The sequence below is a fragment of the Rhamphochromis longiceps genome, linkage group LG22 (genome assembly GCF_057381845.1).
Source record: "Rhamphochromis longiceps isolate RC_006_pf linkage group LG22, R_longiceps_female_GT1.1, whole genome shotgun sequence".
Taxonomy (NCBI): Eukaryota; Metazoa; Chordata; class Actinopteri; order Cichliformes; family Cichlidae; genus Rhamphochromis; species Rhamphochromis longiceps.
The window spans coordinates 14,345,065-14,362,979 of record NC_140577.1 but is presented as its reverse complement, the minus strand read 5'-3'; the positions used below and the strand labels follow the sequence as shown (position 1 = coordinate 14,362,979).

General features: G+C 40.8%; 2 protein-coding genes across 2 annotated transcripts; both read left to right on the top strand.

Moving 5' to 3' along the window:
* The first annotated feature begins 400 nt into the window (after positions 1–400).
* Positions 401–8,086, top strand: LOC146643720 (kelch-like protein 10). Its single transcript, XM_085395836.1, has 5 exons — positions 401–552; positions 1,892–2,375; positions 3,048–3,662; positions 6,182–6,331; positions 7,724–8,086. The coding sequence occupies exons 1-5, from the start codon at positions 401–403 to the stop codon at positions 8,084–8,086; spliced, it is 1,764 nt and encodes a 587-aa protein (XP_085251962.1).
* A 2,205-nt stretch (positions 8,087–10,291) lies between these two features.
* Positions 10,292–17,915, top strand: LOC146643719 (kelch-like protein 10). Its single transcript, XM_085395835.1, has 5 exons — positions 10,292–10,443; positions 11,796–12,279; positions 12,886–13,500; positions 16,018–16,167; positions 17,553–17,915. The coding sequence occupies exons 1-5, from the start codon at positions 10,292–10,294 to the stop codon at positions 17,913–17,915; spliced, it is 1,764 nt and encodes a 587-aa protein (XP_085251961.1).

The following is a 17,915-nucleotide window of genomic DNA, read 5'->3' as shown; positions in this document are numbered from 1 at the left end:
GGATATTACAAAGTCATTTTATTAAAAAAATGGCCTATTAAGGTTAAATGTGAGCTAAATATGATATTGTAGTCCATTCGTAAGAGTGTTTTGAAGTGCTTATTTTACTAGTTGACCTCTGTGAGGCAAACATACAAAATGCTGTATGCTATCTGTGAGGCTCATATGCAATTTCTTAAATCCAAATCAAATCAAAACAAAGCTTTTATGCAATGAAAGGTTCATTAAAACAATGTAAACATGCATTTCAAAACAATTCTATGGGGCAACTGTTGCCAAGTCATGATGATGTCATAGGCTCCATTCCCCAAATTCCACAGTTAGATTTGATTTTGTGATCTGAACACTTCAAGACAAACTTCAGACAAAAAAACTAAGAAAAACAGTCACAAAACTCAAGATGAGTGAAGAAGGCCAGCCGCCATACAAGTCGAGCTCAGTGTATAATGAACTCCGTTCGGAGGGACAATTTTGTGATGCAATCATCAAAGTGGAGGATGTTGAATTTCCGGTCCACAGGGTCATCCTGTGTAACTGTACGCCGTACTTCAGGTGAGTTGCTTACCTGATAATGTGAAGGACAGTTGACTGGTTTATACCTGTGAAAAATGTAATTCATGTACTTAGTCTGTGAAACAGTGCCAACAAAAAGGAACGGGTTGAATCATAAAACTTTTGTGATAGAAAGACTTTGTCACGGTCAACTGACAGATACACCCAAAACATAATGCAAACATTTGCAGATTTCATCTTTACCTTCACAGAGATTCCACTTCAGTAAATGTGCCATTTAAAAAGCACTGTGAATCACTTGGTGATTGTGTGAAGTCTAATTGAAGTGTTTTATTAAGTTATATTAATATCTTCCCCACTGTTTGATACAGTAAGACACACCAGACTTCCTGATACTAAAAATGTTGAATTTTGTTATACAGTTATACGCTGAGCAAAAGTTTTGAGTTGCCTCTCATTTTTTTATATTTTGCTTTGAAACAGATGATTTTTAAAAAGTCCACTTGAGCAATAGTTCTCAACGTGTTTTTTTGAAGACTTGTAAAGGTTTCGTTTGGACATTTTTCACCCTTTTTAGTCCAGTGCTTGTACCCGAGGAATGGTTTTGTTTTTGTTCATTTGTTTATTTGTTTGTTAAGCCATTTAACGCAGATATATGAATCATTCAAGCATAAAAAGGACACTAAAACTCAAAGGATGAACCATTATTGTTTCTACACATAACGCATACTTAGTGAAGAACCAATTTTAAAGACAAATGGTAAATGGCCTGCATTTGTATAGCGCTTTACTCAGTCCCTAAGGACCCCAAAGCGCTTTACACTACATTCAGTCATTCACACATTCACACACTGGCAATGGCAAGCTACGTTGTAGCCACAGCTGCCCTGGGGCGCACTGACAGAGGCAAAACAAGGAGTAGCACGTATTAAAAAAAGTAATGTTCTACAGCAAATGAACAGTATCTGAAAGTCATGTCCTTAAGAAAAAAGAAAGAATGCAGCAAATTCATGACACATTCATGAAACAGACTGAGGTATGCAAAATTATGCAATAACTAGACTAAATATCAGGGCAAACTGGCCTTATGGAGTTGATTTCAATATTTGTCATAGAGGTACAACAGTGAGTGTTTAGAGTTAACTTTAAAACACAGTGGAGGCTCTGTCATGGTGTGGGACTGCATTGTGTTTGGCAATGGCTTCATAAACATGGTGCCAATGTAATAAAGACATTGAAAACCCAACAATCAAGTGCACTAAACATGTACAAACTCTGTTTTGGAGTTACTTGGAGTACTTGTGCATGACATAGTTTATTATCTTGTTGCCTCCACACCTTTTAATATTCTCTACTCTGTCTCCATCTCTACCCTCAGGGCTCTTTTCACCCACTGCAGCGACCCAGACAAACAGGTCTTCAACATACCTCGCGTGCCTCCTGAGATGATGGCACTCATCATTAACTTTGCATACACTGGCTCAGTTTCCATAACGGGGGAAAATGTAATGGAACTTCTCATGGCAGCTGATCAACTCAATGCAATGGACATTGTGAAACTCTGCTCTGACTTCCTTGGGGAGCAACTGTGCCCAGAGAACTGCGTTGGCATTTGGCAGTTCACAAAAGTATGCTTATCACCCGAACTACGCGCCAAGGCCTACCACTACATCATCAATAACTTTAAGCAGGTTGTTCTTGAGGAGGAGTTCCTGCAGCTAACTGTGGAGGAACTTGCTGACATCCTTGATAGAGACGACCTCAATGTGCAGTTGGAGACCACTGTGTATGAAGTGCTTACAAAGTGGATTAGCCATGTACCTGCAGAACGGAAACAACACCTCACCGCTCTGTTGCCCAAGGTCTATAAACTTTCATTACTACATTTAGTTTGGACTTAAATCTTCAGCATTTAAGTCATAGATTGAGTCGATCCATCTGGGTATAAGGATGCTTTAATATCTTGAGATGTTGCTCTTTTCAGCTGTAGCCACACCACATTTAAGAAATTCTCTTCAAGAGCATTAAAACCGTATCAGATCTCTACACACATACTAGCGGGGCGACCGTGGCTCAGGGGGTTGGGAAGCGTATCTGTAACCGGAAGGTCGCCGGTTCGATCCCCGGGCTCTCTGTCCTGGTCGTTTACCCTACCGCCTACTGGTGTTGGCCAGAGGGGTCGATGGCACGATATGGCAGCCTCGCTTCTGTCAGTCTGCCCCAGGGCAGCTGTGGCTACAACCGTAGCTGCCCCCACCAGTGTGTGAATGAATAGTGGCATTGTAAATCGCTATATAAATCCAATCCATTATTATTATAGAATAAATTATATTTATTAAGTATAGTTGCTAGGGCTATGACTAAAAACTGTCCCTGCTGACGAAAAGGCTAATGGTGTCTGACTTTGGTCGCTCTCTTGCTAGCAATAAGAAAATTAAACAACATTAGGAGCATTATCCTAAAGAAGCTTGAGTTTACTAAAACTGATGTAGTTGAAATTCATAGTCATATTCTCTTCTGTCATCTCTCTGTAGGTCCGACTGGGATTGATGACGTCAGACTACCTAAAGGACAATGTGCTGTCTAGTGAGCTGGTGGGGGCCAATTCTGAGTGCGTGTCCATGATAAGTAATGTCATCTTAGACATACATGGTCTAGGAAGCAGACCCTTCATGTCTGGCTTGTGTCACCCTCTTGCTCGTCCCCGCCTGCCTCATTCCATCCTGCTGGCCATTGGGGGGTGGAGTGGTGGTGATCCAACTAACGGCATCGAGGCCTACGATTGCCGGGCTAACCGCTGGGTCAACGTAACGAACAACCTCGAGTGTCCTCGTGCTTATCATGGAGCCGCCTTCCTCAACGGGTACGTCTACTTCATTGGTGGCTTCGATGGGGTGGAGCATTTCAGCAGCGTCCGTAGGTTTGACCTGACCACACGCGCCTGTAATGAGGTGGGGCCCATGCACTCCCGCCGCTGCTATGTGAGTGTGACTGTGTTGAACGGGTTCATCTATGCCCTGGGAGGCTTCGACGGGCATGTACGACTCAGCAGTGCAGAGCGCTATCAACCTGAAATCAACCAGTGGAGTCTTATTGCACCGATGCACGAACAGAGGAGCGACGCCAGCTGCACAACACTTAACAACCGGGTGGGTGAAGTAAAAGAGTAGCAGAGAAATAGAGTAGGGTCTCAGGCACACAGGCCTAGAGACCTGTCAGCAACCTTTGGTAACAACCAGTAGCTAGGGAAAAATGTGTACTCCTCAGCTGGTTAGGCAGTGATTGTATGAAAGACTCTACAGATTTCTACAGCAACTAGTTTGTGAGTATTTGCAGACAAGTCAGAGTACTCCATGCAAACCTCAACAGTCTGCTTACGACCAAAGGAAACACAGGGAGGCTTGTGGTGCAACACCTTCCTGGTTACAATTTCACAGTAGTGACAGCCATCAACCTCCAGCAAACACTTGCCAACCAGTCAGGGAATACACGTTTTTACAGTGAAGCGAGGTGCAAGATAGGTCACAAACTGGTTTCTATGTTCATGTTTTCAAATTCAAAAGTATAGTTTAAAAAGTTGAAAAATATAGTAATATATATCTATTTTGTTTCTAACTGATCACAAGTGCATCTTTGCATTTATGTACAGTACTTTAGTTGAGTTGACTTGTCAACTAAAATATAACAGATATTAAAAAAATAGTAAAACACATCATTATTTTATTATATTATGATCCCAGATTACAATTATTTATCTGCATTCCTGAACAGAAAAATTAGCCTTATTGATTGAATGTTATGTTTGATTCATTTCTGGGTTTCTGACTGAAAGAAGTCCCACATACTCAGGTAAAATTTGGGTGCATAAACATGTTTTTATGACAGGTAATTGTAAAACACACACATTTGTTATTACCAGTGTTGGGTAAGTTACTTTAAATTAGTAACTTAGTTACATTACTAGTTACTTCTATCAAAAGTAACTCAGTTACTTCAAGTTACTCGTTACTTTCAGAGTAACTAGTCACTAGGGAAAGTAACTTTGGTTTAACTCAGAATTCTCTTGTTAATGTGTTGCTTCCGTAACTGGATACCCAGCAAGATTGCCAGTCTTCTAGCTTGCTTACTCACCACAAGTGCACTGTGCCACCTACCAATAGAAAGGAAAAAATAATGTGCACATTTCCACGAGAGAAATCCCACGCCTGATTCTATCCTAGATGTAGGTAACACCAGACTGCAGATGAGCTGCATGCAGAGCTGGACTGGGATAAAAAATCGTCCCGGGCATTTTGACCATTAGGAAAAATCATAAAGCCTTTGAATGAAAATAAATGCTGTTGTGACAGTGATGTACACTGTTCTGATGGTATATATGTATCAATCTATCAATTGTTTGTTGCAAGACTCAGATAATTATTTTTTTAAAAGTGAGACATTTTAAATGAGAATAAGAAAGTATTTCCTTGTGCCCCCCTTTCCCTACATGCCCTACATGCCCTACATCAACTCATTCATGTTAACTAAAAGGTAAACCTGTTTCTCCATCACAGCTCTGATGATTCAATAAGGACATCTCCTGGTTTCATCTTCGTGTTTCCCTCTCATCACATAACCAAACCGATATCATGACCAGCAGGTTTACAGCTGTGGCTCCAGCCAACATCAGCTGATACTAGAAATTAATATTAAATAAATTCTAACAACAGCTGATCAAGCTTAAAAGTGCTGCTGTTGTTTACCGCGACATCCGCTGGTTTCCTCTTTCTGGCGCAAAGTGGGCGATAAATAAACAAGAGAGAAAAGCCGATCAGCTGATCATTGATCAGTTTCATGATTGAAGTAGAAACAGGAGAGGGACTGTGAGAGGATGAGAGAAGAAGAGGCAGCTGTGCAGCAAACACAGAATAACTCCAGCTTTGTGTCTTTTTCATTGTAGCTGAAGTCCGGGACAAACTGTGTTCCTTTTCACCTCAATACGAAACGCGTAATATTTTCTCTGAATACGAGACGATTCAGTTTTTTACGGGACGGTTGGAAACTCTAATAATTAACCTATGAACAAAATAAAGTTCAACATCAGTAACATCATAGCACCCACCCAGCTGTATAGAAACTCCATCATGCTAGCTAGCACGCAGTATGAAAAAGTCAGCACAACGAAAATAAACTCCACCTAAACTTGGTTCATATCTGACCCAGATGGACTGCAGGTTATAACTTCTTACCTGAAGTTCAGTTCACCTGACACTCTCGGACCAGCGGCTGCTTCGGGTCTCTCCTCTTGCCTCCCTTTTCCTTCATCCACCTGCTGGCTTCCACCACTTGCTAATGTTATTGAATCTGTGGAAGCTCCGCGATAGCCACCACACGAAGTAACGAATAACGAGCCCATCTAAATCCCAGTAACGCGTTCCCGGTTTTGGCATAATAACTAGTTACCGTGCTCGTTACCACAATAATAACGTAGTTACTGTAACGCGTTACTTAATAACGCGTTAGTCCCAACAGTGGTTATTACACATTTGTATTTTCAGTTGGACACTTGGGTACTGAGTATCGGTCTTACTTCACAAATGATGTGGAAACATTTCACTTACAGGTAACATTGTTTCCAACTGAAATCTAAGAAATGTAAAGATATTTAATGTCCCTTTTTTGTTTTCAGATTTACATTTGTGGTGGATTCAATGGCAACGAGTGTCTGCAGACAGCTGAATATTACAACCCAGAGAGCAACCAGTGGACGATGATCAGTCCCATGAACAGCCGCCGCAGCGGGATAGGTGTCATTGCATATGCGGATCATGTCTTTGCAGTAAGACCACAAAGTAGCGCTGACACTCACGTAACATACAAATCAAATCTGTAATGTGCTTCGATCAGCAAGGCTTAACACAGATTTGGCTGACACAGAATTTTGTTAACTTTGTTTTGTATTTATCAATGATCAGACTCCTATCCTGACCACAGGTTCAGAGAAGGCATTCTTACTCATTCTATGTATTAATTTAACCGATTAATGTTTCTGCCTCATTTTTTTTCATGTGCCTCATTCCCAGAATGTTGTGTCTTTAATGATTTCACTGATGATTTCACATTTCACTCAGTACAACAGAAATACTTATTCAAAACCAACATTGTCATCCTCATCGTTCCATAGAGGACATATGTTAGAGACAATTTCAAACTCATCCTGCAACACCTTTAGAAAAATGAGGGAATAAGCCAAGTGATTAGAACTCATCCTCTGGGGACGGTAGGCATTTTAGCTGTAAATTTTATCTTGCTATTTGCCTTAAAACCACTTATTTAGTTGTTTTGCAGCTGCACCCTTTGGTAAAAAGCAAAGATTTTAGTCTCACCTTCTGAGACACCCTTCTTTATTTAGCTAGCTACCGTTTAGTATTTATTTTCTATTCAGACTAAGTCTCTATTCAAATAAAGGAAAAGTTATTATCAGCAGAATGCAGTGACCTTACCCTGGTGCTGACCTCAGGGTCTTTGATCAGGCTTTTAGGCCCCAAGGCCTGTCAGGGCTACTTTAATCTGTTATAGGAAGAAAGGACTGGAACTTAATGTTCCTTTTTGGACTAAAGGCAAAAGAGCTGTGAAGACATTTATACTGAAAACACAAATACTTTTTGTCGAGGGCTATTCATCTTTGTTGATAATAGCGTGGTGTGATAGACAACAGTGCTTTAATAGCTGTAGTTGAGGCTTGAGTGAAAAAAGGTCTCATACAGACTTCCTCAACAGCTGGCTTCTACTTTATTTTACTTTCTCCTTTTAATTCAGAAGTCATTTTCACACACCACTGCACCCTGATCTTTTCTAGACATTCCCAACAAATGTGGGCCTGTGAGGATGCAAATACTGGGACATTAATGGGCCTTTTTTAAACAATTTTTATGTGTAAACTCCATATAACAGCATGAGAATATGTCAGGTGTTCGCTTTATCCAGGTAAAACCCTAAACCAATCAGAGTATTTCCAGTAGTCAGATCACACCTAAGGTAAACAATCTCCTTGTATCTGCTACATATTAAGGGAAACTTTGGACAGTATTGCAACTTAATTCTTCAGTCATTTTCTGGAGTATCTGTGCAAAAACAGCTAAAGACATATAGCAGGTACATTTTCTTACAGGGGTACGGTGAAGCTGGTTACACTTACATTCAATCATTTGACCCACGTATTTACTTTTAGGTTGGTGGCTTCGATGGAAACAACCGTCTGCGCACCGCTGAGGCTTACAACCCACATTCCAATACGTGGAACCTCGTGTCCTCTATGCTGACCCCCCGCAGCAACTTTGGCATTGAGGTAATTGACGATCGCCTCTTTGTCGTCGGGGGTTTCAACGGCTTCACCACCACTTCGAACGTTGAGTACTACGACACTTTAACCAATGAGTGGTATGAGGCGTGCGACATGGAGATTTTCCGCAGCGCCTTGAGCTGCTGTGTGGTGTCCGGACTTTGCAACATGACTGAGTACACCTTTCCTCGTGACTTCCTGCCACTTGCCAATGTGCCAGAAGAAGCAATGGAGTCAGCAGAGTCCACGTAACATCTTTAAAGTGCTGTACTGCCATGTGTTAACATCTGAGACTCCAACATGAAGGACTGAAATAAATCTTTAGAGCATTAAACCGCTGGTGAACTGGACATTTTTTGTAGGTATCTCAAAAACCTTCAGTAGGAGAGCCTGCACTGTAGATACTGGGTTTTATTAAGAGAATGCAATTGCAACAATAACAAATTGAAAAGATTTTTTCATTCCCTGTAATGTATGGCTGCTGAGTAGCCATACCAGACATGCACACAGGGTGACTAGATCACAATAAGCCGCATGTCGGACTTTTCAACTCTTGCTAGGTAAACACAATAAGAATAAAGGGAAGTTTTCACTCCCCCTTGTTATTTCAGCTGCGCTTCTGTCTGGTAACAGTCTATAGGTTTGAGTAAGGATGTATCCATAGGTCTTTTTGGAGCACTAGCTGACAATTTATGAATCTTTAGCCAAATATCACACAAATATACTGTGTCGCTTCACACCATTTTTTCTCTTATGTGAAACTGAAAAATAACTCTATTTCTCAGTATATCTGTCATCTGCTTTGTGGTATTTTCCACTATATTGCACAGAATGATATATTTGTTCATGATAAAAGCACCAACTTTATATGTACTGAGGAAAATCCAGTGTTTAGAAAGGTGGATGTCCTGCAGAGCCTGTAAAATGTGGGACATTGGTTCAAGATGTGGGAGAGGGGGGAAAGCATAAAAATGCTGTGCAGTCCCCCTTATAGAGGGACATCTGATCCCCCAACCTGCACAACATGAAGGTTGAAGCAACACCAGTAACACAACACCTTATGGAGGTAAACGTGTAGACAGTGATGTGCAAAGCTGTTCATAGGAACATCCTCCATCCATGGTGGTGTAATCTTTATTCTGATGCTGAATTGATTGATTTATGAATTTACTGTAAACATTTCTTACATTTTTCTTATTGCAAGCAGACAAACCTGTCCCAGGATTGTTCCTGCTGCTCCATTTTATAAACACTCTAAATCAAACTCATTCCATTATAATTTTAATTTTAGGATGATGTTTTCATTAAATGCTCTACATCTGCATCAAACCAGGCTTGTCATATACAACCTGCTTTTAGTCATATATATTATATCTTTGAGCAATTGCTCAGCAACAGAGTTGGACGTGCGTGCAGTTTGTGCTCAGACAGGTGACTGCTTGCACCTGTCTGTGGTAACACTGTCAAGCACCGTCATTATAACAGTCTTGCACTATACATGCAGTGCGTATATCATATTGTGGCTCTATAAAAATCTATTTAGATCATAAACCTGTGTTTTGTTTGTTTGTTTGTTTGTTTCTTACTACTATTGTACATCAGTAAAGTGCAGGAGCCCATTTTTCCAACTAGATAAAAGTCTAATACAACCCAAGAAAACAGCTTAACCATGAATCACACTTTGTAATATCTGTGTTTGGCACTGTCATGTATTTTTAGACTCATATGTTTAATAACAAATATTTTGGCTTGTGTAGTAAGGAAAGTACAGGGGGTATAATGAAGTGTCCACAAAGAATTTTTTCCAATGACCTAGCATGCATAAAAACAGGACCATCACTAATACACAATACTTTGACTCTGTTCATGTTACAGCATTGTGTATTAAAATGTGGGTAAAAACTGATGGTTACAAATGTTTATTTGTGTGTTTGTAGTTTCCTGGGGAGATAAACTGGATTGCATTTTTGTTGGGAACTGTTATTTCAACATAACGGAGTCTAGTACAGCACGTCCCCAACAACTGGAACCTCAGTAATAACAGAGCCAACACACAAAACCATAAAATGCAGAAAAATCTGAAAAAACGTCCTATTAACGTTGAATATGAGCTAAATATGATATTGTAGTCCATTCGTAAGAGTGTTTTGAAGTGCTTATTTTACTAGTTGACCTCTGTGAGGCAAACATACAAAATGCTGTATGCTATCTGTGAGGCTCATATGCAATTTTTTAAATCCAAATCAAATCAAAACAAAGCTTTTATGCAATGAAAGGTTCATTAAAACAATGTAAATATACATTTCAAAACAATTCTATGGGGCAACTGTTGCCAAGTCATGATGATGTCATAGGCTCCATTCCCCAAATTCCACAGTTAGATTTGATTTTGTGATCTGAACACTTCAAGACAAACTTCAGACAAAAAAACTAAGAAAAACAGTCACAAAACTCAAGATGAGTGAAGAAGGCCAGCCGCCATACAAGTCGAGCTCAGTGTATAATGAACTCCGTTCGGAGGGACAATTTTGTGATGCAATCATCAAAGTGGAGGATGTTGAATTTCCGGTCCACAGGGTCATCCTGTGTAACTGTACGCCGTACTTCAGGTGAGTTGCTTACCTGATAATGTGAAGGACAGTTGACTGGTTTATACCTGTGAAAAATGTAATTCATGTACTTAGTCTGTGAAACAGTGCCAACAAAAAGGAACGGGTTGAATCATAAAACTTTTGTGATAGAAAGACTTTGTCACGGTCAACTGACAGATACACCCAAAACATAATGCAAACATTTGCAGATTTCATCTTTACCTTCACAGAGATTCCACTTCAGTAAATGTGCCATTTAAAAAGCACTGTGAATCACTTGGTGATTGTGTGAAGTCTAATTGAAGTGTTTTATTAAGTTATATTAATATCTTCCCCACTGTTTGATACAGTAAGACACACCAGACTTCCTGATACTAAAAATGTTGAATTTTGTTATACAGTTATACGCTGAGCAAAAGTTTTGAGTTGCCTCTCATTTTTTTATATTTTGCTTTGAAACAAATGATTTTTTAAAAGTCCACTTGAGCAATAGTTCTCAACGTGTTTTTTTTGAAGGCTTGTAAAGGTTTCGTTTGGACATTTTTCACCCTTTTTAGTCCAGTGCTTGTACTCGAGGAATGGTTTTGTTTTTGTTCATTTGTTTATTTGTTTGTTAAGCCATTTAACGCAGATATATGAATCATTCAAGCATAAAAAGGACACTAAAACTCAAAGGATGAACCATTATTGTTTCTACACATAACGCATACTTAGTGAAGAACCAATTTTAAAGACAAATGGTAAATGGCCTGCATTTGTATAGCGCTTTACTCAGTCCCTAAGGACCCCAAAGCGCTTTACACTACATTCAGTCATTCACCTATTCACACACACATTCACACACTGGCAATGGCAAGCTACGTTGTAGCCACAGCTGCCCTGGGGCGCACTGACAGAGGCAAAACAAGGAGTAGCACGTATTAAAAAAAGTAATGTTCTACAGCAAATGAACAGTATCTGAAAGTCATGTCCTTAAGAAAAAAGAAAGAATGCAGCAAATTCATGACACATTCATGAAACAGACTGAGGTATGCCAAATTATGCAATAACTAGACTAAATATCAGGGCAAACTGGCCTTATGGAGTTGATTTCAATATTTGTCATAGAGGTACAACAGTGAGTGTTTAGAGTTAACTTTAAAACACAGTGGAGGCTCTGTCATGGTGTGGGACTGCATTGTGTTTGGCAATGGCTTCATAAACATGGTGCCAATGTAATAAAGACATTGAAAACCCAACAATCAAGCGCACTAAACATGTACAAACTCTGTTTTGGAGTTACTTGGAGTACTTGTGCATGACATAGTTTATTATCTTGTTGCCTCCACACCTTTTAATATTCTCTACTCTGTCTCCATCTCTACCCTCAGGGCTCTTTTCACCCACTGCAGCGACCCAGACAAACAGGTCTTCAACATACCTCGCGTGCCTCCTGAGATGATGGCACTCATCATTAACTTTGCATACACCGGCTCAGTTTCCATAACGGGGGAAAATGTAATGGAACTTCTCATGGCAGCTGATCAACTCAATGCAATGGACATTGTGAAACTCTGCTCTGACTTCCTTGGGGAGCAACTGTGCCCAGAGAACTGCGTTGGCATTTGGCAGTTCACAAAAGTATGCTTATCACCCGAACTACGCGCCAAGGCCTACCACTACATCATCAATAACTTTAAGCAGGTTGTTCTTGAGGAGGAGTTCCTGCAGCTAACTGTGGAGGAACTTGCTGACATCCTTGATAGAGACGACCTCAATGTGCAGTTGGAGACCACTGTGTATGAAGTGCTTACAAAGTGGATTAGCCATGTACCTGCAGAACGGAAACAACACCTCACCGCTCTGTTGCCCAAGGTCTATAAACTTTCATTACTACATTTAGTTTGGACTTAAATCTTCAGCAATTAAGTCATAGATTGAGTCGATCCATCTGGGTATAAGGATGCTTTAATATCTTGAGATGTTGCTCTTTTCAGCTGTAGCCACACCACATTTAAGAAATTCTCTTCAAGAGCATTAAAACCGTATCAGATCTCTACACACATACTAGCGGGGCGACCGTGGCTCAGGGGGTTGGGAAGCGTATCTGTAACCGGAAGGTCGCCGGTTCGATCCCCGGGCTCTCTGTCCTGGTCGTTTACCCTACCGCCTACTGGTGTTGGCCAGAGGGGTCGATGGCACGATATGGCAGCCTCGCTTCTGTCAGTCTGCCCCAGGGCAGCTGTGGCTGCAACCGTAGCTGCCCCCACCAGTGTGTGAATGAATAGTGGCATTGTAAATCGCTATATAAATCCAATCCATTAAGGCGAAAAGGCTAATGGTGTCTGACTTTGGTCGCTCTCTTGCTAGCAATAAGAAAATTAAACAACATTAGGAGCATTATCCTAAAGAAGCTTGAGTTTACTAAAACTGATGTAGTTGAAATTCATAGTCATATTCTCTTCTGTCATCTCTCTATAGGTCCGACTGGGATTGATGACGTCAGACTACCTAAAGGACAATTTGCTGTCTAGTGAGCTGGTGGGGGCCAATTCTGAGTGCGTGTCCATGATAAGTAATGTCATCTTAGACATACATGGTCTAGGAAGCAGACCCTTCATGTCTGGCTTGTGTCACCCTCTTGCTCGTCCCCGCCTGCCTCATTCCATCCTGCTGGCCAGTGGGGGGTGGAGTGGTGGTGATCCAACTAACGGCATCGAGGCCTACGATTGCCGGGCTAACCGCTGGGTCAACGTAACGAACAACCTCGAGTGTCCTCGTGCTTATCATGGAGCCGCCTTCCTCAACGGGTACGTCTACTTCATTGGTGGCTTCGATGGGGTGGAGCATTTCAGCAGCGTCCGTAGGTTTGACCTGACCACTCGCGCCTGGAATGAGGTGGGGCCCATGCACTCCCGCCGCTGCTATGTGAGTGTGACTGTGTTGAACGGGTTCATCTATGCCCTGGGAGGCTTCGACGGGCATGTACGACTCAGCAGTGCAGAGCGCTATCAACCTGAAATCAACCAGTGGAGTCTTATTGCACCGATGCACGAACAGAGGAGCGACGCCAGCTGCACAACACTTAACAACCGGGTGGGTGAAGTAAAAGAGTAGCAGAGAAATAGAGTAGGGTCTCAGGCACACAGGCCTAGAGACCTGTCAGCAACCTTTGGTAACAACCAGTAGCTAGGGAAAAATGTGTACTCCTCAGCTGGTTAGGCAGTGATTGTATGAAAGACTCTACAGATTTCTACAGCAACTAGTTTGTGAGTATTTGCAGACAAGTCAGAGTACTCCATGCAAACCTCAACAGTCTGCTTACGACCAAAGGAAACACAGGGAGGCTTGTGGTGCAACACCTTCCTGGTTACAATTTCACAGTAGTGACAGCCATCAACCTCCAGCAAACACTTGCCAACCAGTCAGGGAATACACATTTTTACAGTGAAGCGAGGTGCAAGATAGGTCACAAACTGGTTTCTATGTTCATGTTTTCAAATTCAAAAGTATAGTTTAAAAAGTTGAAAAATATACTAATATATATCTATTTTGTTTCTAACTGATCACAAGTGCATCTTTGCATTTATGTACAGTACTTTAGTTGAGTTGACTTGTCAACTAAAATATAACAGATATTAAAAAAATAGTAAAACACATCATTATTTTATTATATTATGATCCCAGATTACAATTATTTATCTGCATTCCTGAACAGAAAAATTAGCCTTATTGATTGAATGTTATGTTTGATTCATTTCTGGGTTTCTGACTGAAAGAAGTCCCACATACTCAGGTAAAATTTGGGTGCATAAACATGTTTTTATGACAGGTAATTGTAAAACACACACATTTGTTATTACCAGTGTTGGGTAAGTTACTTTAAATTAGTAACTTAGTTACATTACTAGTTACTTCTATCAAAAGTAACTCAGTTACTTCAAGTTACTCGTTACTTTCAGAGTAACTAGTCACTAGGGAAAGTAACTTTGGTTTAACTCAGAATTCTCTTGTTAATGTGTTGCTTCCGTAACTGGATACCCAGCAAGATTGCCAGTCTTCTAGCTTGCTTACTCACCACAAGTGCACTGTGCCACCTACCAATAGAAAGGAAAAAATAATGTGCACATTTCCACGAGAGAAATCCCACGCCTGATTCTATCCTAGATGTAGGTAACACCAGACTGCAGATGAGCTGCATGCAGAGCTGGACTGGGATAAAAAATCGTCCCGGGCATTTTGACCATTAGGAAAAATCATAAAGCCTTTGAATGAAAATAAATGCTGTTGTGACAGTGATGTACACTGTTCTGATGGTATATATGTATCAATCTATCAATTGTTTGTTGCAAGACTCAGATAATTATTTTTTTAAAAGTGAGACATTTTAAATGAGAATAAGAAAGTATTTCCTTGTGCCCCCCTTTCCCTACATGCCCTACATGCCCTACATCAACTCATTCATGTTAACTAAAAGGTAAACCTGTTTCTCCATCACAGCTCTGATGATTCAATAAGGACATCTCCTGGTTTCATCTTCGTGTTTCCCTCTCATCACATAACCAAACCGATATCATGACCAGCAGGTTTACAGCTGTGGCTCCAGCCAACATCAGCTGATACTAGAAATTAATATTAAATAAATTCTAACAACAGCTGATCAAGCTTAAAAGTGCTGCTGTTGTTTACCGCGACATCCGCTGGTTTCCTCTTTCTGGCGCAAAGTGGGCGATAAATAAACAAGAGAGAAAAGCCGATCAGCTGATCATTGATCAGTTTCATGATTGAAGTAGAAACAGGAGAGGGACTGTGAGAGGATGAGAGAAGAAGAGGCAGCTGTGCAGCAAACACAGAATAACTCCAGCTTTGTGTCTTTTTCATTGTAGCTGAAGTCCGGGACAAACTGTTCCTTTTCACCTCAATACGAAACGCGTAATATTTTCTCTGAATACGAGACGATTCAGTTTTTTACGGGACGGTTGGAAACTCTAATAATTAACCCATGGACAAAATAAAGTTCAACATCAGTAACATCATAGCACCCACCCAGCTGTATAGAAACTCCATCATGCTAGCTAGCACGCAGTACGAAAAAGTCAGCACAACGAAAATAAACTCCACCTAAACTTGGTTCATATCTGACCCAGATGGACTGCAGGTTATAACTTCTTACCTGAAGTTCAGTTCACCTGACACTCTCGGACCAGCGGCTGCTTCGCGTCTCTCCTCTTGCCTCCCTTTTCCTTCATCCACCTGCTGGCTTCCACCACTTGCTAATGTTATTGAATCTGTGGAAGCTCCGCGATAGCCACCACACGAAGTAACGAATAACGAGCCCATCTAAATCCCAGTAACGCGTTCCCGGTTTTGGCATAATAACTAGTTACTGTGCTCGTTACCACAATAATAACGTAGTTACTGTAACGCGTTACTTAATAACGCGTTAGTCCCAACAGTGGTTATTACACATTTGTATTTTCAGTTGGACACTTGGGTACTGAGTATCGGTCTTACTTCACAAATGATGTGGAAACATTTCACTTACAGGTAACATTGTTTCCAACTGAAATCTAAGAAATGTAAAGATATTTAATGTCCCTTTTTTGTTTTCAGATTTACATTTGTGGTGGATTCAATGGCAACGAGTGTCTGCAGACAGCTGAATATTACAACCCAGAGAGCAACCAGTGGACGATGATCAGTCCCATGAACAGCCGCCGCAGCGGGATAGGTGTCATTGCATATGCGGATCATGTCTTTGCAGTAAGACCACAAAGTAGTGCTGACACTCACGTAACATACAAATCAAATCTGTAATGTGCTTCGATCAGCAAGGCTTAACACAGATTTGGCTGACACAGAATTTTGTTAACTTTGTATTTATCAATGATCAGACTCCTATCCTGACCACAGGTTCAGAGAAGGCATTCTTACTCATTCTATGTATTAATTTAACCGATTAATGTTTCTGCCTCATTTTTTTTCATGTGCCTCATTACCAAAATGTTGTGTCTTTAATGATTTCACTGATGATTTCACATTTCACTCAGTACAACAGAAATACTTATTCAAAACCAACATTGTCATCCTCATCGTTCCATAGAGGACATATGTTAGAGACAATTTCAAACTCATCCTGCAACACCTTTAGAAAAATGAGGGAATAAGCCAAGTGATTAGAACTCATCCTCTGGGGACGGTAGGCATTTTAGCTATAAATTTTATCTTGCTATTTGCCTTAAAACCACTTATTTAGTTGTTTTGCAGCTGCACCCTTTGGTAAAAAGCAAAGATTTTAGTCTCACCTTCTGAGACACCCTTCTTTATTTAGCTAGCTACCGTTTAGTATTTATTTTCTATTCAGACTAAGTCTCTATTCAAATAAAGGAAAAGTTATTATCAGCAGAATGCAGTGACCTTACCCTGGTGCTGACCTCAGGGTCTTTGATCAGGCTTTTAGGCCCCAAGGCCTGTCAGGGCTACTTTAATCTGTTATAGGAAGAAAGGACTGGAACTCAATGTTCCTTTTTGGACTAAAGGCAAAAGAGCTGTGAAGACATTTATACTGAAAACACAAATACTTTTTGTCGAGGGCTATTCATCTTTGTTGATAATAGCGTGGTGTGATAGACAACAGTGCTTTAATAGCTGTAGTTGAGGCTTGAGTGAAAAAAGGTCTCACAGACTTCCACAACAGCTGGCTTCTACTTTATTTTACTTTCTCCTTTTAATTCAGAAGTCATTTTCACACACCACTGCACCCTGATCTTTTCTAGACATTCCCAACAAATGTGGGCCTGTGAGGATGCAAATACTGGGACATTAATGGGCCTTTTTTAAACAACTTTTATGTGTAAACTCCATATAACAGCATGAGAATATGTCAGGTGTTCGCTTTATCCAGGTAAAACCCTAAACCAATCAGAGTATTTCCAGTAGTCAGATCACACCTAAGGTAAACAATCTCCTTGTATCGGCTACATATTAAGGGAAACTTTGGACAGTATTGCAACTTAATTCTTCAGTCATTTTCTGGAGTATCTGTGCAAAAACAGCTAAAGACATATAGCAGGTACATTTTCTTACAGGGGTACGGTGAAGCTGGTTACACTTACATTCAATCATTTGACCCACGTATTTACTTTTAGGTTGGTGGCTTCGATGGAAACAACCGTCTGCGCACCGCTGAGGCTTACAACCCACATTCCAATACGTGGAACCTCGTGTCCTCTATGCTGACCCCCCGCAGCAACTTTGGCATTGAGGTAATTGACGATCGCCTCTTTGTCGTCGGGGGTTTCAACGGCTTCACCACCACTTCGAACGTTGAGTACTACGACACTTTAACCAATGAGTGGTATGAGGCGTGCGACATGGAGATTTTCCGCAGCGCCTTGAGCTGCTGTGTGGTGTCCGGACTTTGCAACATGACTGAGTACACCTTTCCTCGTGACTTCCTGCCACTTGCCAATGTGCCAGAAGAAGCAATGGAGTCAGCAGAGTCCACGTAA